Source organism: Erinaceus europaeus, chromosome X (genome assembly GCF_950295315.1).
Source record: "Erinaceus europaeus chromosome X, mEriEur2.1, whole genome shotgun sequence".
Taxonomy (NCBI): domain Eukaryota; kingdom Metazoa; phylum Chordata; class Mammalia; order Eulipotyphla; family Erinaceidae; genus Erinaceus; species Erinaceus europaeus.
In genome coordinates, this window is record NC_080185.1 from 15317647 (window position 1) to 15342144 (window position 24498).

Consider the following 24498-nt stretch of genomic DNA (forward strand, 5'->3'; position numbering starts at 1 on the left):
CCATTCTAGAAAATTTAGACCCAGAAATTTATTAGCTGAGTGTATAACAGAAACTAGTTTAAATGACTGTGGTTGACTTTGTACTCAAGGCAATGGGTAAGTGCAGAAAAACGAAAGGAAAGGACACATTAAAAGTCTGAAAGAAGGGAAACAGCTTTGAAACAGCCAACTACTCCACGCACATATATATATTTTTTTCTTGAACTGACATTTTTAAAAAGGCATTGTGTTTCTTTCTCCCAAAGTATCATTCAACCTCAAATGTAAATCAGTGGCACTTCCTAATTTCCCTGAGCGGCAGCATGAGTCCAATACTTTCAATGATAATGAGTTTTTCCCCAAATATATTTATTTGTAGCTCGAGCACAACACATGAGACGTGTACGTTATCGTTGCCAATAAAGTGATATGGAAAGCAGAAGCTGTGTACACTGCTGGTAAATCTCAGAAAAATTTCACTTCCAGCTGCCCCAGTCGACTACTTCTATATAACAGATTAAGGAAAAGATGATGGCTCACAAGGTGTTTGACACAATTTTAAAAAAGAAACCATGTCATCTGCCTTTCACAGAAAAGGTAGACTTCCTACTTCGGAGGTGTTCTGGTACTAATCTCTTTCCTTGCTGGATTTATTAGGTTAGTGATGCCTGGGTTTGCCCCCCTCTCACCCCCCAGATTAATCATCTCATGAACCAACCTCTCTCACAGTGCCTGTTTCAAATCACCCACTCAGTTACTTATACAGTAATTATCAGTGACTGATATCATACTTAACACTATCACGGGTACCTGGAACAGGAGACAAGCAGATATTCTGACCTCAGGGAATTTCTAGCCCTTTGTTATTTTGGAAGGGTAGAGGTGCTGACCAGACAAAGTCAATTAGAGAAAATTGTATTTATAATGAGATCAGAAGAATGTTAGAATTAGCTAGGTACAGTAATATGGGGAAAAGTACCCTATGCAGAGAAACAGCATGTGGATGTCCTTGTAGAAGGACTATTTATTTACTTATTTAGTTTTGATTTCGTAATTATTTACAGGATTGTAAAGTAAAAGGGGTATAACTACATACAGTTCTCAACACCAGAGTTCCATGTCCCATCCACTCCATTGGAAGCTGTACTATTCTTTATCACTATGGGACTATGGACTAGAAAACTGAATTAGGATAGAGAGCAGCACCCAAACTTGAGAAGGATAAATTCTGACTGTCGGGAGTCGGGTGGTAGTGCAGCAGGTTAAGTGCACGTGGTGCAAAGCTCAAGGACCGGTTAAGATCCCGGTTCGAGCCCCCAGCTCCCCACCTGCAGGGGAGTCGCTTCACAGGCAGTGAAGCAGGTCTGCAGGCGTTTCTCTGTCTCTCCTCCTCTCTATCTCCCCCTTCTCTCTCAATTTCTGTCTCTATCCAATAACAAATAAGTAAATTTTAAAAAAATTCTGACTGTCCTTATATTAAAGTAAGTCAGTGGAGACAGAGCTCAGACTGAAGAACAAAATAGGAAAGACTAATTCAGAAAGGAAAGAGGTGGAAAGAGGGGGCAGACTGTGACAACACATTCCAGATTCTCCTAGAAATAGATGAGGTAAAGACAATCATGATGTTAACAATATCTCTATACTTTGCCCATAATTGGGAGCTGCTCTCTTCCCTGATCCAGCTTTCTAGTCCTATTTGCAGCTCTGACACCATCTCCTCAGACAGCGCTCTTGGCCCACCTACATGTTAGCTGTCAGGCTCAGGCAAAAATTAGTAAAGTCATGGGCCCCTTGGAATAGACCTAAAATAGACCTACTAGCTTTTCCCAAAATGGAGACCTAAAATCTCATCAGCTACAGTCTTACCTTTAGATTCCTGATAATTAAACACTTTGCTCTGCTTTATGTCTTTATGCTTCTTCAGACACCACGTTACAGATGGTACCATGACGCCAACCTGACTTCACTGGGCAGATGACCTCACTGATATACTCTGGAACTCCACCTCCCCAGAGCCCTACCTCACAATGGAAAGACAGAAACAGGCTAGGAGTATGGATCCACCTGTCAATGCCCACGTCCAGTGGAGAAACAATCATAGAAGCCAAACCTTCCACCTTCTGCACTCCATAATGATTCTGGGTCCATGCTCCCAGAGGGATAAAGAACAGCAAAGTATTCAAGGAAGGAGATGGGATACAGAACTCTGATGGTGGGAATTGTGTGGAATTTTACAAAATCTTCTTATCCTATGGTCTTGTTGATCATTATTAAACCAATAAAAAAAGACAAAAAAAAATCATGATAACTATGATAATTATAACAGATTAGATATGCATAAATTTATCTGGAGATAAATGCACATCAAACAAAGCATTATATCAGAAAAATGTGTTTTATAGTGATATATTTATATTCATTTTATTAATTCAATTGATTGTAACATGTCACTTTATGCTTTTTTTGCCATGTAGACTTTTAAAAAAATATTTATTGGATAGACACAGCCAGAACTTGAGAGGAAAGGGGCTGAGAGAGAGTGAGAGAGACACCTGCAGCACTGCATCAGCACTTGTGAAACTTTCCCAGTGGAGACTGGGGGCTCGGACCTGGGTCCTTGTGCGTTGTAACATGTGCACTCAACTAGGTGTACCACCACCTGGCCCCACTTTATACCTATTTTTTTACATTCCTAATTATGTTACTAGACGTTGCCAGATAAGAGAGCTTATGATCTATGCTTGGTTCTAGAATTTCAATGAATCATAAAAAGCAGCTGGCATTACTTTGCATCTGTTGTTATAAATATCTAGAATTTCTGTTTGCTTTGGTGTTTACTCTAATATGCTTGTCTTCAAAACAAGTAGCAACTTGGTGCCAATATAATCTCTTCATTGAGCAGATAAGTAAACTGAAGATGTGCTATGAGTCAAAGAATGTTGCCCAAATTCTAACAACTCTGCTGCCAAAGGCCCATTTGCATTTTATGAGTGGATGACTCAAGGTAATCCTTTCCATGCCCATGATGTTCTCTGAAGTTATGAGCCTGTGGGGTGTGTGTGTGTGTGTGTGTGTGTGTGTGTGTGTGTGTGTGTGTGTGTGTGTAAGAGAGACAGAAATACAGAGACATACAGAAACAAAGAGAATGACTAGTCAGACAGTTATACACAACATATTGTTGTCTCCCACTAAAGATACAACTTATAAAATGAATTGGCAGAGACACAGTATGGCAAAAAAATAGATTCAAAACTATAGACATTTCAGTGCTGAATATACATGAAAATTGATTTTGTGAATTAAAATGTTTGGCCAACTGTTGATATAAAGGCAGTAACTACATTTCATGGAAGCAGAATGTAATGCATAGAATACATGACAACACTAAATCTAGTTTGAAATTCTTTTGTTGCTGCTCAGGAAAAGTGAGGCTTAAGCAAGTCACTTAATCCTTCTGAGTCTCAGTTTTCCTATCCACAAAATGGGTATACTAGTAGATCCATAAAACTGATGGGAAGAGCAAACTCTTCATTTACAAGGTAAAATTTTTACTACATTATTATATAGCATCAAATATTAAATATAATTACTTATTAGAAAACTTATCTAACTTATTTATTATTAGATAACATGGTATCACATATTATTTGCTACTTGAGACTTCTTATGCACTAACTTTTCATTGACTATTTTGTTCACATATTATTTTTTGCACTTTTGCTTATTTTTTTTTCTTCCTTGTCAGGGTATCAACACTCGGGGGGTAGGGGGGAGCTGACTTTTCCAGATAGAACAAAAAGGCAGAGAAAGTGAAAGAAGGAAGCACAGCAATGAAGATTCCTCCACCATCACTGGTCTCTTCCATCTGGGCCATCATCATAAGCCCTCTTGTGGGTCTCTCCAGGACCTTGCCTTCACAGTACAGCAGCAACCCATAGGCACTGCTCCACTCTAAAGGGAGGCTGGGTCAGCCTACTCTGCCACTCGAGGAAGACAGGTGAGAGCAGCCTAGAATGTTCCCAGATGTGACCATGGACTGTGAGCTCAGACAGACAGTGACCCAGAGGTTACACAGGCAGATGTGCTAAATAGGAATAGATATGGGTCCTAGACAGATTGATGGGGTAAACAGTTAATGGTATTTTAATTCTTTCTTCATTTTTGGGAGCTACTCTCTGCCCTAATCCAGCTTTCTATCCCTATTCTCAACTCTGACACCACCGTCTCAGACAGTATTTTTAGCCCACTTGCATGTTAGCTATCAGGCTCAGGCAAAAATTACTAGTCATGCACCCACTTGAAATATACCTAAAATAGACTTTCTAGTCTCTTCCCACTCAAAAACTCCTAATTTCATATGGTCTATTTTTACCTTTAGGTTCCTGTTTATTAAAAAAAAATTGTCCTGCTTTATATATTACCACTTTCAGCCATCAAGTTGAAGATGCTATCCTGACTTCCCTGGGCAGACAACCTCACCCATGTGTCCTGGAACCCCACCTCCCCAGAGCCCTACACAACTAGGGAAAGATAGAAACAGGCTGGGAGTATGGATCGATCTGCCAATGCCCATGTCCAGTGAGAAGCAATTACAGATGTCTGTACTCCCACCTTCTGCACCCCATAAAATTTTAGTCCATATTCCCAGAAGGATAAAGAATAGGGTAGCTTCCAATGGATGGGATGGGCTGTGGCACTCTGATGGTGGGAACTGTGTGGAATTACACCCGTGTTATTTTATAATCCTGTAACTCATTATTAAAGCATTAATTATTTTTTAAAATAAATAAATAAATAAGAAGATTCATTACTTGGGGGCAGCTTTAAACCTGGTTCACATACATGACAAATTGGCGCCATTCTCCAGGTGTACTATTTTGTCAGCCCTTTATGCAAACAGACTTTAAACTGAACTTCTGTGAGGTTTGACCTCATTGCTACTTAAATTCTTTCAGAGCATTGGAAAACTCTCCTTTTGTTAATGTAGTAACTATTAGTCCAGTACAAAACCAGAAAGAAACACTGCAGAACACTGTGAATATCAGTGAAAATGTGTTGATCATATTATCAAGTAGATGTCATATAGAAATTAACATAAAGGGGGTCAGGAGGTGGCGCAGTGGGTTAAGCGCATGTGGCACAAAGCGCAGGGACCAGCGTAAGGATCCCGGTTCGAGCCCCCGGCTCCTCACCTGCAGGGGAGTCGCTTCACAGGCGGTGAAGCAGGTCTGCAGGTGTCTATCTTTCTCTCCCCTTCTCTGTCTTCCCCTCCTCTCTCCATTTCTCTCTGTCCTATCCAACAACGAATTGCATCAACAAGGGCAATAATAATAACCGCAACGAAGTTACAACAAGGGCAACAAAAGGGGGAAAAAAATGGCCTCCAGAAGCGGTGGATTCATGGTGCAGGCACCGAGCCCAGCAATAACCCTGGAGGAGGAAAAAAAAAAAGAAATTAACATAAAGTACATGGGGTATATATCAAAGCTCAAGAATGTTTCGCATTAGAAAATTTATTAGCGGGTGTCCGGCGGTAGCGCAGCGGGTTAAGCACATGTGGCACAAAGCGCAAGGACTGGTGTAAGGATCCCGGTTCCAGCCCAAAATACATAAGTAAATTCAAATACAAAAGTAAATTTCAAGTGGATCAAGGACTTGGATGTTAAACCAGAAACTATCAGATACTTAGAGGAAAATACTGGCAGAACTCTTTTCCGAATAAATTTGAAAGATATCTTCAATGAAATGAATGCAATTACAAAGAAGACTAAGGCAAGCATAAACCTATGGGACTACATCAAATTAAAAAGCTTCTGCACAGCAAAAGAAACTACTACTCAAACCAAGAGACCCCTCACAGAATGGGAGAAGATATTTACATGCCACATATCAGACAAGACGCTAATAACCAAAATATATAAAGAGCTTGCCAGACTCAACAACAAGAAAACAAATAACCCCATCCAAAAATAGGGAGAGTACATGGACAGAATATTCACCACAGAAGAGATCCAAAAGGCTGAGAAACACAGGAAAAAATGCTCCAAGTCTTTGATTGTCAGAGAAATGCAAATAAGGGTGGCAATGAGATACCACTTCACTCCTGTGAGAATGTCATACATCAGTAAAGGTAACAGCAGTAAATGCTGGAGAGGGTGTGGGGTCAAAGGAACCCTCCTGCACTGCTGGTGGGAATGTCAACTGGTCCAACCTCTGTGGAGAACAATCTGGAGAACTCTCAGAAGGCTAGAAATGGACCTACCCTATGATCCTGCAATTCCTCTCCTGGAGATATATCCTAAACAACCCAACACACCCATCCAAAAAGATCTGTCTGTGTACATATATGTTCTTAGCAGCACAATTTGTAATAGCCAAAACCTGGAAGCAACCCAGGTGTCCAACAACAGATGAGTGGCTGAGAAAGTTTTGGTCTATATACACAATGGAATACTACTCAGCTATAAAAAATGGTGACTTCACCATTTTCAGCCCATCTTGGATGGACCTTTAAAAATTAATGTTAAGTGAAATAAGTCAGAAACAGTAGGATGAATATGGGATGATCTCACTCTGGCAGACGTTGAAAAACAATAAATAATACTGGGGAGCAGGATAGTCTTATTCAGAACTGGGAAGACAGCACCACAGCTGTGCACCAGACTTACAAGCCTCAAAGCTTTCAGACGTGTCAGGTTCAACCCTCGGCACCACCACATACCCAAACTTGGCAGTATTCTGGTTTCTCTCTTTCACCCTCCATGTTCCTTTCTCTGTCTTTGCCTCTCTCATGAGAATAAATCAATCATGTTAATAGATTGTCAGTTCATGGGCCGGGAGATGGCGCAGTGGCTAAGGCACTAGACTCTCAAGCATGAGGTCTTGAGTTCGATCCCCGGCAGCACATGTACCAGAGTGATGGCTGGTTCTTTCTCTCCTCCTATCTTTCTCGTGAATAAATAAATTCTTTAAAAAAAAATATTGTCCGTTCAAAGATATAAAGCTACACCACTACTTTTTACCGCATACATAAAAATCAACTCAAACATGTTCAAATACAAAAATTAAAAGAATTAAAAACTTTGAAAACACAGAAGGCAAATATGAAAAATAGGTTTTCATTACCTTAGGTTTGGAAACGCTTTATTAAATATTAGACCAAGAGCATAAATGAAAATTCATGAAAGCTAACCATCTGTGCATCAAAAGAGCTGAGCGGGGAGTCAGGCACAGTTCAGGTGGCGCGAAGCATAAGGACCAAGAACCAGTGTAAGGATCCAGGTTCCAGCCCTGGCTCCCCACCTGCAAGGACTTCACTTCACAAGCGGTGAAGCAGGTCTGCAGGTGTCTCTCTTTCTTTCCCCCTCTGTCTTCCCTTCCTCTCTCCATTTCTCTCTGACCTATCCAACAACAACGATATCAATAATAACTACAATAAAACAACAAGGGTAACAAAAAGGAATACAAAAAACCAAAATCTTTAAAAAAAATAAAAGAGCTGAGCGTTGGCCCACCTGGTAAATTGAACATTTATTACTATGTACAAGGACCAAAATTCAAGCCCCTAGTTCTCAACTGACTGCAGAGGAACAATAGTAAAGATTTCTCTCCTTTCTATTCTCTCTCTCTCTGTCTCACCCTCTCTCTCTCCATATATATATATATATATATATATATATATATATATATGCATATATATATGTATATACGTGTGTATATATACATATATATACACATATATACATATATATACATATATATATATATGTATTTGCATTTCACCTTCTATCCAAAAGAAAAAAAGGAAAATGACTGTCAAGAACAGTGGAGCCATGCATATACTGAGTACCAAGAATAACTCCGATGGCAAAAATAAAGGATACCAGCAAAACAAAATGAAGTCAGGGAGATAGTTCAGTACTAAAACACAGCACCTCCCATGAGTGAGGTCTTGGATTTGATTCCAAGTACCACTATTAGCTACAGGTGAACTAACCTGTGGTCTCTTTATCTCTCTCTCTCTCTCCTCACTCACAAAAAAATATATGCATCTTTTTAAAAAAGAAATGTGTTAGGGGCCAGGTGGTGGCGCTCCTTGTTGAGTGAACAAATTACAATGCACAATAACCCAGGTTCCAGCCCCCGGTCCCCACCTGCAGGGAGAAAGCTTTGCAAGTGGTGAAGTAGTGCTGCAGGTGTCTCTCTGTCTCTCTCCTTTTCTATATCACCTTCTTGATTTCTGGCTGTCTCTATCCAATAAATAAGTAAAATAAAGAAGAACAAAAAGAAAAGATATTTAAAAAAAATGTCTTGGGGGCCAGGTGGCAGCACACCTGGTTAAGCACTCACATTACAGTGCACAAGGATCCAGGTTCAAACCCCTAGCCCCCACCTGCAGGGGGGAAAGCTTTACGAGTGGTGAAGCAGGGCTGCAGATGTCTCTCTCTTTCTCTCTCCTTCTCTATCTCCCCCTTCCCTCTCAATTTCTCTCTATCTCTGTCCAATAATAAATAAAAAAATGAAAAGTTTGAATCTTTTAAAAAAATGTCTTTAAATATAGTGAAAACAACTCCTTAACGTGAATATATATATATATATATATATATATATATATATATAACTACATGTATGATAATAATTATAATCTGACAACACAACAACGAAAGATAGCCAAATTAAAAATGAGCATTTCCCTACCAAATACAATAGAAAAGGTGTGTGTGTGTGGAGGGTAATGGCCACTAAGAGAGGTGGATTCGTAGTGCTAGCACTGAGCTCCAGCAATAAACCTGGTGGCAAAAAGAAGAAAGGAAGGAAGGGAGAGAAAGAAAGGAATTTCTTTAGAAAAAAAATATATATATCCTGTTAGCAAAAAAAAAAAAGTAAAAGGAAAAACAAAATGCTCACGGTCCTTAATCAATAGGGAAATGAAAATCAAAACTGTGATAATATACTGCTTCATTCCAACTCCAAAGACTCTAACTGAAAGCATGGACAACGACAGGTGCTGCTGAGGATGTGGATGAATTGTAAAAACTCATGGAATACTGGTGAGAACGCAAAATGATAGAGCCACTATGCAAACCCGTCTGGATGTTCCCAAAAAAGTTAAACACAGAATTACATATGGCTGAGTAATTCCACTTCTAGATACAGACCCAAGGGAGTTGAAAACAGGTGTTGAAGCAAACATTTGGACATAAATTTTCATAGCAACAGTATTCATAATGACCAAACATTGGAGATAACCCAAATGCCCATCAAATGATGAATGGAAAAACAAAATGGACTATACATGTACAATGGTATATAACTCAGTGACCAATATAGTAAGTTCCGATACATCTACATGGGTGAACCTTAAAATATGCTAAGTGATTCCAAAGTCCCAGGTTCAGTCCCCCGAACGACAATAAGCCAAAGCTGAGCAGTCCTCTGGTAAAAAAAAAAAATCTAAGTGCTATAATAATTATAGAAAGATAACTTAAAAAATGTCTGGGGAATTTTACAATATAGAGCAGATAAAATTCAACATAGGCATTATATTAGAGGTATGTATTATACACATTTAAAGAACTAATAAAGCTTTGCTTAAATGAATCAACTTTGTAATCTACACAATAAATGGTCAAAAAAGTTGTCACCAAAAACGACAAATGATGAATGACATCTATATATACCCTATTCAAATATAAAGAAATAAATTCTGGGATCTCAACAAAAAAATCCAATCTATTATAATGGAAAATATTAGAATGACCCCTGACTTTCATGAAATACTCAATGCTAAAAGATTTCAACAACAGACTAAAAGTGTGACTTGCAAAATTTACCCATAACAAATCTTCCATTCACCTTCAAAAATTCAGACTAGTTTTTGCTTTTAAAAGGGCAATCTGGATAAGGAAAAAAAAAAAAAGATATTGGATGAAACTTAGACAACATCAGAATTACTTGATCTCGTATACTAAGGTTAAAACAGGACTATGAGCATTGGAAAAATCTGAATATTACCAATACTGACAGCATAACTTACAAAGCTGAGAGTGAAAGAGAATTGTTGCATATGTTGAGTTGTCTTTCATGGCTGAGATTCAAAATAGATCACTCGAATCTGAAAAATAACAAAGATATAAACACTACTTAGAGGCGTAAGTACTGAAGGTAATTATGAAATGTAAGCAAGAAAATTAGGAAGCACAAAAACAACAGCAAAACAAATATATTAAACATGTTCCTAGCATCCTGAAAGTAGAGAAAATAAACAAGTCAAACAACAAACTGGGCACAAACATGTGCAATATATACCAGATCTCTAATAACAAGTTTTATTGTTTTGATTGAAAAGGAAATATCAGCTACCCAAGTGAAAACTGGACAAAGATATGAAAGGAATAAAGCACATCCACAACATAGGAAATTCCATAATACAAAAGACCTGGGGTTTTCAACAGAAATTACAGCGAAAGAATGGGTGGAGGAGGACTGCTATCACTTAAGAGAAGATTAATATAAACTAAAGACATATGCTGACACTTTATGGAACCCAATCAAAACAAAAAGACAGGGAGTCAGGCAGGCAGTAGCACAGCCGGTTAAGTGCACATGGCACAAAGTGTAAGGATCCAGGTTCAAGCCCCCGGCCCCCAAACTGCAAGTGGAGTCACTTCACAAGCAGTGAAGCAAGTCTGCAGGTGTCTGTCTTTCTCTCCCCCACTCTGTCTTCCCCTCCTCTCTCCATTTCTCTCTGTCCTATCCAACAACTACAACAATAAAGCAACAAGGGTAACAAAAAGGAATAAATATTTTTTAAAATAAAATAAAACAAGAAGACATTTATAAATCACAGGGAATAGCTTAACACGGATTTTGTTTTAAATATTTAATAATATTTTGTTTTAAATATTTGGTCATTATCTATTTTAGTATATGTGATGATGGAAATATGGATTGCTTTATTTCTTTTACTACTTTTTGTGGATTACATTTTAAAGTCTTACATCTGTTGGAGAAACGTACAGAAGTACTGAAAGGTAGAAGGATATCTGGGATTCTGTATTTAATTTTAAGAAAGAAACGCAAAAATGTTGGTGGGATTTGAATTTAGAGGTGCGTCTATGAGAACTCATTGTACTGCTCTGTGTGTGTGTGTGTGTGTGTGTGTGTGTGTGTGTGTGTGTGTGTGTGTCTGTCTGTCTGTCTGTCTGTCTGTCTCTCCCTCTTTCCTCCAGGGTTATCTCGGGGACTAGGTGCCTGCACTAGGAATCCACTGCTCCTGGAGGCTATTTTTTCCAATTTTGTTACCCTTGTTTATCGTTGTTGTTATTGCCGTCATTGTTGTTGGGTAGGACAGAGAGAAGTGATGAGAGGAAGGGAAGACAGGGAGAAAGGCTGACACCTGCAGACCTGCTTCAAATACCTGTGAAACGAGCCCCACCCCGCAGATGGGAAGCCAGGGGCTCGAACCCCGATTCTTACACTGGTCCTTGCGCTTAACCCGCTGCACCACCAAAATAGCAGCAGGTAGGGTGATTTGCAGCCATGTAACTGGACTTTTGTCTGGGTCTATTTCTCTGGCCTTGAGGGTTTTTGTGTTCCCTATCCACAGGATCTCAGAGTTTCCCAGCCTCCATTACAAAGGCCCAGGATTTGAGCCCCTCCTCCAGCTGTTCACCCCCAATCTTGCCCATGCTGGGGTTTACTTACAGCAGACTAAAGGTTACTGCTCTCTTTATTTGTAATCATGTTAAAATTTGTGTGCATAGATTCAGATGAGCCCGTCTAAAAGTCCTGTAAAGCAGTACAACTAGGCAGAAAATAGTTTTCAGAAATATCAGTTACTTCAGTTACCATTTTTTGTTTCTTTTACTGGTACTTTTTGTTTTTCTCTGTTTTTACTGGTACTTTTTGTTTTTCTCTGTTTTTTCCAGAGCACAGATATGGTCTGGTTTATGGTGGTAGTGGGTGGGAGGGGGTGGGGTAAGGACTGAACTTGAGTCTTTGTAGCCTCAGGCAAGAGAGTTTCTTTGCATAACCATTAAGCTATCTACTCCTGCTGTTTGTCTTAATGTGACCTAAAAATAGCTCTTATTCTACTTCTGTTTTACCTTGAGCTGACTTGTTGACTCTGCACTGACTGGTCAGTGCAGTTAAACAGAGAAAATTATAAAAACTTGGCTAAAATAAAAAATTGTATTATTGCAATTTTGCTGATTAAATCATTTGTCATTTAGGGAAGTGGAGGAAGGATTATACAAACATAAGAGATAGCATATAAGACAAGTAAATTTGTTGTTGATCATACTAGACCCTGGTGGGCGAAAAAGATGAGTAAATGTAACTATTTCGGGTTTTCTGTAATTAACTTTGCTTTATCTTACTGCTGCCTCTAATTCACCCAGGGGAGGGCTTCTGCTCCATTTAAAAAAAATCCTGCTATGCTGTGCATTACTTCAAGTGGGCTATTGTCTATCCCAGGATGATTGCATTGTTAAAAATAAAAGTCTCTGGACAATAGGATATTTTTAAATAAAGGAACAAATCCCAGCAGAGGCATTTAAGATAGGAGAAGGAAATGGAGAGGAGGGGGAAATGAAGACCCTGTGTGAACTACTCACTACTGCAAAATACCAGGCACCATTAACGCTATCTGAGAAAAATCATATTTCAAAGCAAATAGTAAACATGTTTTATACAATTATCCTGCCCTAAGCACCAAGGAAACATTCTCAGGGCCTTGAATTGGCATCTCTCATTAGCTGTCTTAATTGCTTTAAGAAACTAGAAACAGGCTTGGTATTTGTCTTTTTAAAATAGTCCACTAATGGGAGTTGGGCGGTAGCGCAGCAGCGGGTTAGGTGCAGGGGAGTGACTATGATTATAACTTCCACATGACTAATGTCATTTCAAACGGATTGCCTGATTTTAGTGACCATTTCAATTCCAGTATGCTCAAGAGGAGACTTCAGATCTCTGTGAAGTTTGTGTTTGTTATCTCAGCATCTCCACATACTCTTAAGCTGCTAAATGGTGCTTTTATCTTTAGACATCCTTTTTTTTCATTTCTTCTTCTTTGTTGCATTCCCTTATGCCACTATAATAATTCCCTTCCTATGTGGTAGAATCCTTGCCAGGATGTGTTTCAATTGCAGATTCTACTCCTATTGTAGTCAGATTGTTAGTCTCCCTGCAGCTCAAGTCATAACCAACTCTTCAGATATATATGGACATCATTTCAGTCTCTGCCTTTTTCCTTTGTGCCCCCCCCCCCACACACACACACCTTTCAAATCCCAAGCTTCATGGCTAGCTTTGGTGAACTCTGAGATGTCACCTTAGCATGCAGCCTAGGCTACCTGGCAGCCCTTCCTTTCCCACAGTTCAAGAATTCACTTGGGGGAGCCAGGCAGTGGTGCACCTGGTTAAGTGCACACAGTACAGTGCATAAGGACCCAGCTTCAAGCCCTTGGCCCTCACCTGCAGTGGGAAAGTTTTAGGAGTGGTGAAGCAGGGCTGCCGCTGTTTCTGTCTCTCTCCGTCTCTGTCTCTTCCTCCCCTCTCAATTTCTGTCTCTTTCCAATAATAAATTTTTAAACTCTTATTTTTTTCCTTTTGTTGCCCTTGCTGTTTATTGTTGTTGTTATTGCTATCGTTGTTGTTGAATAGTACAGAGAGCAAAGGAGAAGGGAAAGACAGAGAGGAGAGAAAGACACACACCTGCAGACCTGCTTCACTGCCTGTGGAGGGAACCCCCCTGCAAGTGGGGAGCCAGGTTTCAAATCTGGATCCTGATGCCACTGCATGCGCTTTCTGCCATGTGCACTTAACCCGCTATGCTACTGCCTAGCTCCCAAATAAAATTTTTTTGAAAAAGAATTCATTTTTATTGATGGTAGGGAGCAGATATCATCCATTCCTATCTCTAACTCCCATCCCAGAAGGACTACTGCTAGACTTTATTATTATTTATTTTTATTTAGATGAGAGGCAGAGAAGGCATAGAGGCAGAGAAAGAGAGTAAAAGAGACCAGAAAACCAAAGCTTCCTTCAGTGAGGTGGGGGCCCATCTCAAATCTGGGGTTGTGCACACGGCAAAGCAGTGTACTGTCCAAGTGAGTTATTTTGCTAACCCACATTCCCGGGTTTCCTCAGGGTTCAAGCCGTCCATGGATATACCTTGTAGTTCTGTCATCCTTAGAGAAGCAAACTGACAGTACAAGAGTAAGACTATTTTCCATTCAACCCTGTATCTACTTGGTCTTGGTAGATCTAGCCCACTAGGTCTTAGAAGATTTCCCCCTATTTAGGAGATTAGGGTCTTCCTCAATTCTTTACCCAGCTTTCAGTCCCTGCCCACCTTGTCCCACTTCCAACCCAAGTTCAGGATCTGCCTAATCAGGGAGAAACTATCATTTGAACTGATACATGTCTCAAATTCGCTGGAACTTACAAGGCATTTATGCATTTTGAGCAGTGTGTGTGTGTGTGTGTGTCTGTTGGGGGGGGTAGATCAACAACCAACCAGCATCTTTATTCAATATTGGAGTGAGTAGCTCCTTCCCAGAAGTCCAGGTCTCTTTGCTAGCCAGGCCTCAAGCCCATTTTCTAAGTTATATGTCCCTAGTTCCTCCCTCCAAAAACATCCATCTGAGGTCTGGGAAATGATTCTTGCCCTGAACTTTGCCTATTTACCAACAGCTGGCTTTCCATCTGACTTCTTGTCAGATCCCCAGGAACGAATGGTCTTGTCAGGATTTCACCTCTCCTCTCCCTCAGTCTGCTGGGCTCCTGTTTACCCTCATGCTTTCCTAACCCTAACCCTCCTTAAGTCACTTTCAGACAAAGACTGCTTGCCCAGGAAGACAATTTCCCAGAGCCTGGACTAGCAGCCCAAGCTTACCAAGTACTCAAGTCACACAGCATGAATGGGGCTAAACAGCCCCTGGGTGTGGCTTCATGAAACCCATCCATACCTGTGAGGTGACCAGTACTTCATTCAATCCACACTGAGGTCTACCAGTACAGATGAGAAAAAAAAAAAAAAAAGAATATCCAGTCTCCAAAGGTTTGGAACAGTAAAGACAGTTATTACCTAAATGAACTTGAGGTCCGAAAATGGGGTTGGCACCAGGGGTAATACAATAAATTGAGATGATGGCCCACAAAGGGATACAGCTCCATCCCAGCACCCACCCACACTCCCTCAGAGCCCTCGATATCCAGAGAGAACCGGGTTGGCAGTACCTGGACTAATTCCTGATGGCTAAGCTTCTTGCCAGTCTTTATAGGCAAGTATACGGGCAGGTAATTTGAATATTGTCTGCCCCAGAAGGGTGAGATGTCAAAGAACCAACTGAGTCCCTTTCTAAGCTGAGCACCCACCCAGAACCCAGGCTTTAGTGTCAGTTTCAATGCCAGAGCATGACATCTCAAATGAAACCTTAACTCAGTAGTAGCCCCCACATGCAGTAAGAACTAGCAGGCACCACCTCCCTGCAGTGTGGAGGAGCCCAAAGGCTTGGGCGGACAGGAATGCTATGTATGTACAGATCTATGCCTGCTATCCCAATCTCATTACTGGCAGTCTCTCCTTTCATTCCCCAGTGTCCCAGTTTGGGATCATGTGTCACCTGTTGGAATACCCCTCACCCCAGAGGCCCCATAAGATACTCCCTTTTTTTTTGGGGGGGGAGCACTGTGAGAACTGTCAACCAGGAGGTGACAGAGGAGACAATGGGACTAGACCAGACTGGGGGGGTTATAAGGGGAGTCAAGTGAGAGAGGTCGCATTTAACCATCAAAAAACACTCATGTCCTTTTGCTTTTACTGTAGTGCTTGATATTTATTGAAAACCATGAAAATGCTATTTCCAGTTAGCAGGGAGGAGCGGGGTTAAGTGTTTCTGTTTGCTTGCCATGATTCTTTCTTTTTTGTCCAAACATAACCATCTGTGGGCCTGCTGCAATTTTCAAAGGAAAATAAGACAGCTGTGCATGCCAGCTGCTAGGCAAGCTCGGTGGCCCCTGCAGCCAAGCTGGTGGGGTGGGGGAAGGCTCTGCAAGTAGGTATGGTGTCCTCCAGGCTGAAAGATTGGCTCTTTCAGGGGCTGGTAAGCTGTCCCAGTCAATGTCATAGCCAGTGTCGCCAACTCAGGCATCTTCTAGCTTGCTCTTTTGTTGTTGTTGTCCATGGCGGTGGGGTCTGTCACTGGAAAGTGGTGGATGGTGATGAGGCCAGGCGGCTGCGTAGTTCTCTAGGTGCAGGGCTGTGCGTGGTCTGCCTGTTACAGGGCCAGGCCTTATAGCAGGGGTTCTGGACACAGTCCTAGTAAGCAGAGGAGGGTCCTGGAACTGTGGTGGATGGGGGGTGGAGGGGCAGCAGCGAGGTTCTGACAGAGGGAGAGCAGAGCCCCAGTTGCAGGTCACTGGATCACTATTTCTGGAACAAAGACAAGCACTACAGGCAGGCTAGGGGAGGGGAGGGGAGACCTGGGCGAGAGAAAGGGCTGCCCTAGGGAAAGCAGAGGGCTGTCCGGGTGCCGGGAGAGGGTGGCCGCCAGGGCAAGGCCGGCAGGGAGCAGAAGGCGGGGGAGGAAAGGGTGGCGGCGAGCAGGGCCCTCCCCATGGGGGCCGAGGGTCTGCGGACCTAGTAGCCATCTTCCTCGTTATCGGTGTCATCCTCATCGTCATCCCAGCCGAAGCACTGCTTCATCTCATCAAGGAAGGCCCGGTAGTTGCTGAGGATGGGGCTATCCGTCTCGATGTAGGGCACCACCCACTCCTCGGCCTCCCCGCTGAGCAGGCTGATGAGGAAAGCCACCTTCATGGCGTCATTGCAGAACCGGTTCTCATTGACGAGCATGTAGGACGTCGTCTGCACGATAAACTCGGGGAGCCGGGCACTCTCGCCGTTAAACTTTTCGGGGAAGGGGACCGGGCAGCTGGGCGGACGTACCTGGCGCAGCAGGCTGGCCCTCTCGCACACCAGCAGCCGCAGCTGCTCCATGAGCTGGCTGTTCTCGATGCTCAGCGCGCGGTGCCGCATCAGCAGCGCGTGCAGCAGCAGCACCAGCTCGTCCACCATGGCGAACGACTCCGTGCAAGGGCGACGCTGGGCCTCCGGGCTGGGCTCGGCTCGGGAAGCTGCTCTGTGCCCCGACGCCCGGCAGGAAGTGCGTGTCCGCGGCAGCGGCGGTGGCGGCGGTGGCGGCGGTGGCGGCGGCGGCGGCAACGGTGGCGGCAGTTGCAGCAGCTGTGCGTGGTGGCTGCAACGGGAGGGGGCAAGGCAAGAGAGCCTGTGCGCACAGGGACAAGCTCCGCCCACAGTGCCGCCCAGGCGGCCTGGGCGCAGATGCGGCCGGGCGGGGGCGTGGCCAGGAAGGACGCTGGCGCTCAGCGGAGGCGTGGCCACGAGCAGAGCCAACATTCGGAGGGGCGTGGCCAACGCAGAGGAGGCGGGGCTACAGAGAGGGTTAGGGTGGAGGGGGTGGGCCGCGCGGGAAGGAGCCGGCCTCGGGTTTTGGGCGGGGGAGACCCTGAGAAAAACAGCCTGGGGGGTTGAGGCTATTGAGCCCAAGATCCCTGGCTTGCATTAGTTAGAGCTTTAGGACCCATCTTAGAAAGAGCCAACCACATTCTCCTCATTAATCTTTTCCAATCCAGGGTTCCTTGTGGGTCTGTGACCACTACATTCCTTTTGTGTGATGTTTTGTCTCCTCATTTATTTCAATCTCACTCTCCTAGAGTACTGTTAGCCATGCCAGCTGCACCTCAAGAGTCATTTAACCCTTCATGAAAGACACCCCCAGCTGCGAATCCTGTCTTTCATGACCAAATAATATTTCAGCAGGATTTTTCTTTAGTTGGGAAAAAAATTGTATTCCTGTATCCTTTGTTTAAAAGTATAAAAAGTATTGTATTCTGTCCTCTGATGCAAACCCCTGCTCTATTACTGACTTCATATTTCCTAATATTAACGTCCCAGTGTCACTGGATATGATTCTTTGTTTAAGAAACACTTGTGTTGTTCAGTGCTGTTTTGTTGTTGTTATTGTCTTGTCCTTTGAATGTGATTATTCAAATGATTGCTGTTGGCTTTGCTTTGCAAATATGTGTTCATTGATCTGCTGAAATAGTTAACTTGGATAATGTGTCTTGTGCATGACTCGGGTTCTAGCCCAGCCCCCACTACACTGAAGTATGCTTTGGTGCTATAGTTGTGTTTTTTTGCCCTCTGTGCTTGAATAGATTGATAGAAAGATATACGAAAATATGTCCCAAGTTGAACCATTTCTGCCAACATTGCAATGATCCCAGCCTTCCCTTCTCACACACACTTTCTTCAAGGAATCACTAAGCTTTCACTCCTCTTCCTACAGTATATGTTTTCGAGACTCAGGAACAAATGTTAGAGATCTCTCTCACTCAAAACCCTGCAACAATTTTTCTCTCAGAAAAAAAAAAGAGCCTTGGAAATGGTCTTCAAGGCAGGCCCAACTTCATTTCCAGCCTCTTTTGCCATGCCCTGACCTGATCTGCTCTGTTCTGTTGTGTTTCTTGCTGAAGCTCAAGTAACTCTGGCCTTAGGATCTTGGTACCTACTATCCTTGCCTCTCTGGATAGAAACTCTCACATTGTTTGTTGGTTCCCTGAGTCCTTCCTCCCAAAGCTTTTGTAGAGGATTTTTATTTATTTTTATTATCTTTATTTATTTATTAATTGGATAGAGACAGCCAGAAATAGAGAGGAAGAGGGAGATGAGAGAGAGAGAGAAAGAGAGAGAGAGAGAGACCTTTAACACTGCTTTACCACTTGCAAAACTTTTCTCCTGCAGGTAGGGACTGGGGGATTGAACCTGGGTCCTTGTGCATTGTAATATGTACACTCAACCAGCTCTACCACCCAGCCCCTGAGAACCATTTTTATACAGAAAAGTTCACTCTGATAAGGACTACACCTCATCCTCTTGTCCCTCTCCTTTTATCTGTTTTCCCCTTTATTTATTATTACATATTTAACACTAATTTACAAGATTATAAGATAATAGTACTCCGACCACCCAAGTTTTGTGCCCTCACCCTCTCCAGTGGTAACCACCATATTCTCCCAAGGTCACAGATATGGATTGACTGTATATGTTACTCAATTTCATGTGTTTCATTTATCTATATTTCACATATGAGTAGACTCACCCAGCAGTTGTCCATCACTTCCTTACTTACTTCACTAAGCACAGCACTGCCAGTTCTGTTTATTTTGCCCCTAAGGGCACTCTATAAATATGGAGAGTCTTTTTTTTTTTTTTTAACTTCTGAGTAGTGCTCCATGGAGTATATGTCTCAATACTTCTTTATTTTTCTATTTATAAAACTCAAATAAGTGATTTTTTTACTCCATTATTAAGGACTCCCTCTTACTTTATCTAAATACCCTCACAGGATTTCAAGATACTTTAAAAGTTTAATCGGGGGAGTCGGATGGTAGCACAGCAGACTAAGCGCAGGTGGCGCAAAGCACAAGAAATGAAGTAAGGATCCTGGTTCGAGGCCCCGGCTCCCCACCTGTAGGGGAGTCACTTCACAAACAGTGAAGCAGGTCTGCAGGTGTCTATTTTTCTCTCCCCCTCTGTCTTCCCCTACTCTCTCCATTTCTCTCTATCCTATCCAACAACGACGACATAAGTAACAACAATAATAACTACAACAACAATAAAACAACAGTGACAACAAAAAGGAATAAATAAATATTATTTAAAAAATTTAATCAGGAAAATGAAAAGGCTCTCACCAGAGAAGCACAAGCACCATTTGGGCAAAGGTTGATGTGGAAGCTAATGCCCATTTTTATTTACTTCTAAGGTCCCTGTCTTCACTTCCTTTCTAAGCCAAACCTACACTTACTATGACTTCCAGGTGTGCTTCCTTTTTTCCTATTCCTTTTCAGGTAAGGAAAACAGGGCCTGACTTTCTCAGGTGATCTCCAAATTCTCTTCTATTTCAGTGATGTGGCAAAAACAAAGAAAGGCTCCTGGTCACCAAAATTCCAGATCCCAGAAGAACTGTGGATCATCTTCCGCTACAATTTCTCCCTCTGGGGAGAACAATATTTGGGGGGGGGGTGCAGAAGGAAGGGGATCTGGCATCTGTAATTGTTTATTTGCTTGTCCTTCTCCTTTTATACTGCCAAATATCTCCTTTTATACTGCCAAATGTCATCTGTGTGGAGATGCAGGGGGGCAGGGCAGAGGCAAAATACAAGATCAGAAACATTGTTGAGATGGCTCTGGCTCAGAACTTTAAGAGGCTGTTTCAGACCTCACTACTTGGCAAGAGTAAGAGCCAAAGGCCAAGCAAGTAGCCTCTAGAGCTTATTATTGATACTTCCTCTGGCTTCGTCCTGCCAAACTATGCACAGAGAAGCCAAGCCATAAAATTCCCTGGAAATAAACATGTAAATGTCACTTGCAAATCCTGATATCTAGCAGCTGAGCTATTTCCCCAACAGAATTATTTTGTTCTTCTCCCCTTCCTTCTTAAACTGGTGTACTGCAGCTGATGTTTCCACTAGTCTCACTGAAAGAACCGTGGGGACCTGTGGCCTAAAAAGAGGAATGAAGAGGTACAGCTTTCCCTGCCCAGCCTACCAAAGTAACCTGAAGTTGTTTATATGTTTATTTCAGCTTTGGAAAAATTAAAAAAATAATAATCAATGGCTCTTTTTCAATGGGTTTATAAATGCAGCAGATTTAGCTGGTTCTTAAAAACCTGTGGTGGGAAAATAAGCAAGAAATAAAAGACTAGCCAGCCATGTAACATGGATCATGAGTCCTTAAGGCGTTGTTCACCAGCGCCCAGCACCCAGCTCCCATGATGCACAGGTTCCAGAAGACAAGTAGATGTGGTAGGCAAAGAGCACCAGGCAAAAAAAAAACAACAACAAAAAAAGGAATTATTTCCACCAGACTCTTCTTTAAATGCCTTCAGTAATGTTGTGTGTGACCTCTAACCTATACTAGTGTAGCCTACTAACCACACCCACTAAGCCCAAGCCCAACCTGGTTACAGACAAAACACAAAATATTCATTATTTATTAATGTGTTCTTATGAATAAATGAAATAAGTAATACTAATATTAAAATCAAAAGGAAACAGTCCCAAGTGAAAATGCATTTCACTCAAAAAAGGATAGATATTCTTATTAAGTATCTAGCACAATGTTAATCTTTTGCTGGATATATTGAGTGGCCTGTCTTAATTTGTATGGGTTTTTTTTGGTTGGTTGGTTGGTTGGTTGATTTTATATGTAGATTAAGGTTCTCTTTCAAGTTAGTTACTTTGAGTTAGTTTTTAGGAGCCAGAATGGTTGTGGTGAATTGGAAATAGCCACTTTTTTTTGCCACTTGGCCTTCTAGTAGGTAGAAATGATATCTCATGCCCCTTTAATCTGGACTGGCCTTGTGACTTGTTTTGACAAGTAAAATGTGATATAAGTGATATATCATCTATAAGACAAATTTTTAAAGACCTGAAGAGTGTACTTTGTCTTTTGATATATAGTCTTTTGGGAGCCAGCCAGCATATATGAACTTGATATGGCTGCCATATTGTAAGGAAGCTCAAGCTAGTCATAATGGAAACAGAGCAAGCTGTGAAAGAATAACAAGGCAGCAAAGCAACCCAAGAATAAAATTCCCTTCCTGGACTTCCAGAACAGCTGAACCACCAACTGAAGGCAATGGAAACTAGTTCTTTCCATGTCAGTATAGAATTTACATATGAGGGGGTCGGGCGGTGGCACCGTGGGTTAAGCGCATGTGGCGCAAAGCGCAAGGACTGGCATAATGATCCCAGTTCGAGCCCCCGGCTCCACCTGCAGGGGAGTCGCTTCACAGGTGGTGAAGCAGGTCTGCAGGTGTCTATCTTTCTCTCCCCCTCTCTGTCTTCCCCTCCTCTCTCCATTTCTCTGTCCTATCCAACAACGAACAACATCAACAATGGCAATAATAATAACCACAATGAGGCTACAAAAACAAGGGCAACAAAAGCGGGAAAAAATGGCCTCCAGGAGTGATGGATTCATGGTGCAGGCACCGAGCCCAGCAATAACCCTGGAGGGAAAAAAAAGAATTTACATATGAGAAAATGCAGGATATGCTGTAGCTAGAACATGAGCCCAATATCAAATGAAATGTAATAAATCTACACTTGTATTTTCTTGAAATCTGTGTTTATCTACTTAGTATACAGGACAAACTAACAGCCAAAGTTATCTCTACTTTGCCATCCAGGGCACTTATTTGGAAACTCCTTCATCTCCCTCTCACACACTGAGCCAATATTTCCACGGCCCTAGATCAAACCAAAGCCAGATACTAGTCCTCTGTAGTAATCATTTAAACTATCTAATCTTAAGCTGTTTGCTTTGCATTGTCCAGCCTTTCTTGCAAACCTCCAAAAAAGATTCTTGTCTATGCCTTCTACTCACTTATTTTTTAACCCTCAGACTGAGTTTCTTATCCTAAGGGTTCATTTTTTTCCCACCTGACTGCTTCTTCCTGTGGCCCTGCAGAGTCTGACAAGATCCCCTTCTGTCAGGTAACATAAGCAATATGAAATCTTTCAGTAACATACACCTTCTTTTTGGTGCCAGTTGGTTAACATATAATAAATTAAGATCCTGTGGGTACAATAGAGATAGGTTCAGTGCAATTCTTTGTTGTAAGAATTTGCTTGTAAAATGCTGTGAGAAGGCATCTTGCTATCTCCCCCACCAACAGCTCTACCTGTATGGAGAACTGGTAGCAACACAGTGTGACAAAGGGAAAAATAAAAACAGATAGGAGTTTATCCAAGAAATTAATCTGTTCCTACATAAAAGCAGTGACGCAATTTAAAGGGAAACATTAGGAAAAGAAAGGGTTTTTTGTAATTTGGACTCACACTCTTATACTTTTGTTCACTAATTCTGTGACTCCAGCTAGCCATTAAATTCCTTTGAGCTTTAGTCCCCTTTTCAGTAAATGTTCAACAATAGGATCTAAATCATAGGTCTGAAGTGATGATCAAGAGATGACATGCCAAAGTATTTGCAAACTACAAAGTGCTATGCATAGACTGCATATTATTTGTCACCAGGGAATTGTGATTTACTAGACTTGCAAACACTACATTACCTGGGTTTTAAATTTAATGTGCAATTAATTCACCTCTCTTGTTTGTCCCAGTATCTATAAATTTAACTACGAAGTTAAAATGAATATAGCTGTTTACTCTTCACTACGTAGTTGGAAGAATATAGTCTCAATCTTGGTCTTGCTTTCTGTCAATTCAAAGGACTCTGCTTTTCTAATGATGAGACATAAATCTTCTTTAGGGAAAATAGATGTCCCTCTAGAACAACTGTATAGTCACATGGCAAAGAGGTGAAACTCAAATCGTTTTTTTTTTTTTTTTTTGCCTCCAGGGTTATTGCTGAGGCTCAGTGCCTGCACTATGAATCCAGTGCTCCTGGAGGCTTTTTTTTTAATTTTTGTTGCCCTTGACGTTTATCATTGTTATTATTATTGTTGTCATTGTTGTTGGATAGGACAGAGAAATCAAGAGAGGAGGGGAAGACAGAGAGGAGGAAAGAAAGGTAGACACCTGCAGACCTGCTTCACCGCTTATGAAGCGACCCCCCTGCAGGTGCGGAGCCGGGGGATCGAACCGGGATCCTTACTCCAGTCCTTGCACTTTGCGCCACGTGTGCTTAACCCACTGCGCCCCGGCCCCTGAAACACAAATCTTAAATCATTCCAAACATAAAAATTAGCTTGAGCTATATGACAGACTAAAAGTAAATTTACAACTATGAAGCATCTACCCATAAAGAAAAATGTTAAAAATTGAAATTTATAAAAGTGAAAAATGCATTGCTTATCAAATGGCAGTCTTAAGACAATGAATGGATAAGTCATTGAATGTAAACATACACAAATGCACATTAATGACTAATATGTATCACAGGTTATTATATTTTAGAACATATATATGGAACTTATGCATCAAGAATATACAGAGCTCGAATAGCAAAAACACTCCTAAGGAAAAAGATGAAAATGGAGGCATCACAATACCTAACTTCAGGTTTTACTATAAAGCAGTAGTAATCAAAACAGTATGGTACTGGAACAAAAATGGTCACATATAAACAACCTTGATCCATACTCCCAGCAGGGGAGAAGTGATAGGATAAAGGGGACTTGGCTCTCCAGCTCCATCAGCACCCAGAGAGAGAGAGAAGGAAAAGGAGAGGGACATATGGAGGTAGCTTTCATGTCAAGAGTGGTTTAGAGGGAAAAAGGGGATTGAATCAGGAAAACAAGGGGTAACTTTGTATAAATGTGGACAGATAGTTGAAGAAGAGATGGTCGGCCCATGTCTACAACTTTAGGGGAACTGTGGTGGATTGCAGTGGGGAGAGTGAAGATTCAGAATTCTGGTGGTGGGAATGGTGTGGATTCAAACCCCTGTCAACATGTA

The 24498-nt window shown here is 41.8% G+C and overlaps 1 protein-coding gene across 1 annotated transcript; it reads right to left on the reverse strand.

Moving 5' to 3' along the window:
• Positions 1 to 16293: 16293 nt before the first annotated feature.
• LDOC1 (LDOC1 regulator of NFKB signaling) lies at positions 16294 to 17215 on the reverse strand. Its single transcript, XM_007525832.3, has one exon. It carries the CDS (start codon positions 17060 to 17062, stop codon positions 16625 to 16627), a length of 438 nt encoding a protein of 145 aa, XP_007525894.1. The 5' UTR covers positions 17063 to 17215; the 3' UTR covers positions 16294 to 16624.
• Positions 17216 to 24498: the final 7283 nt, after the last annotated feature.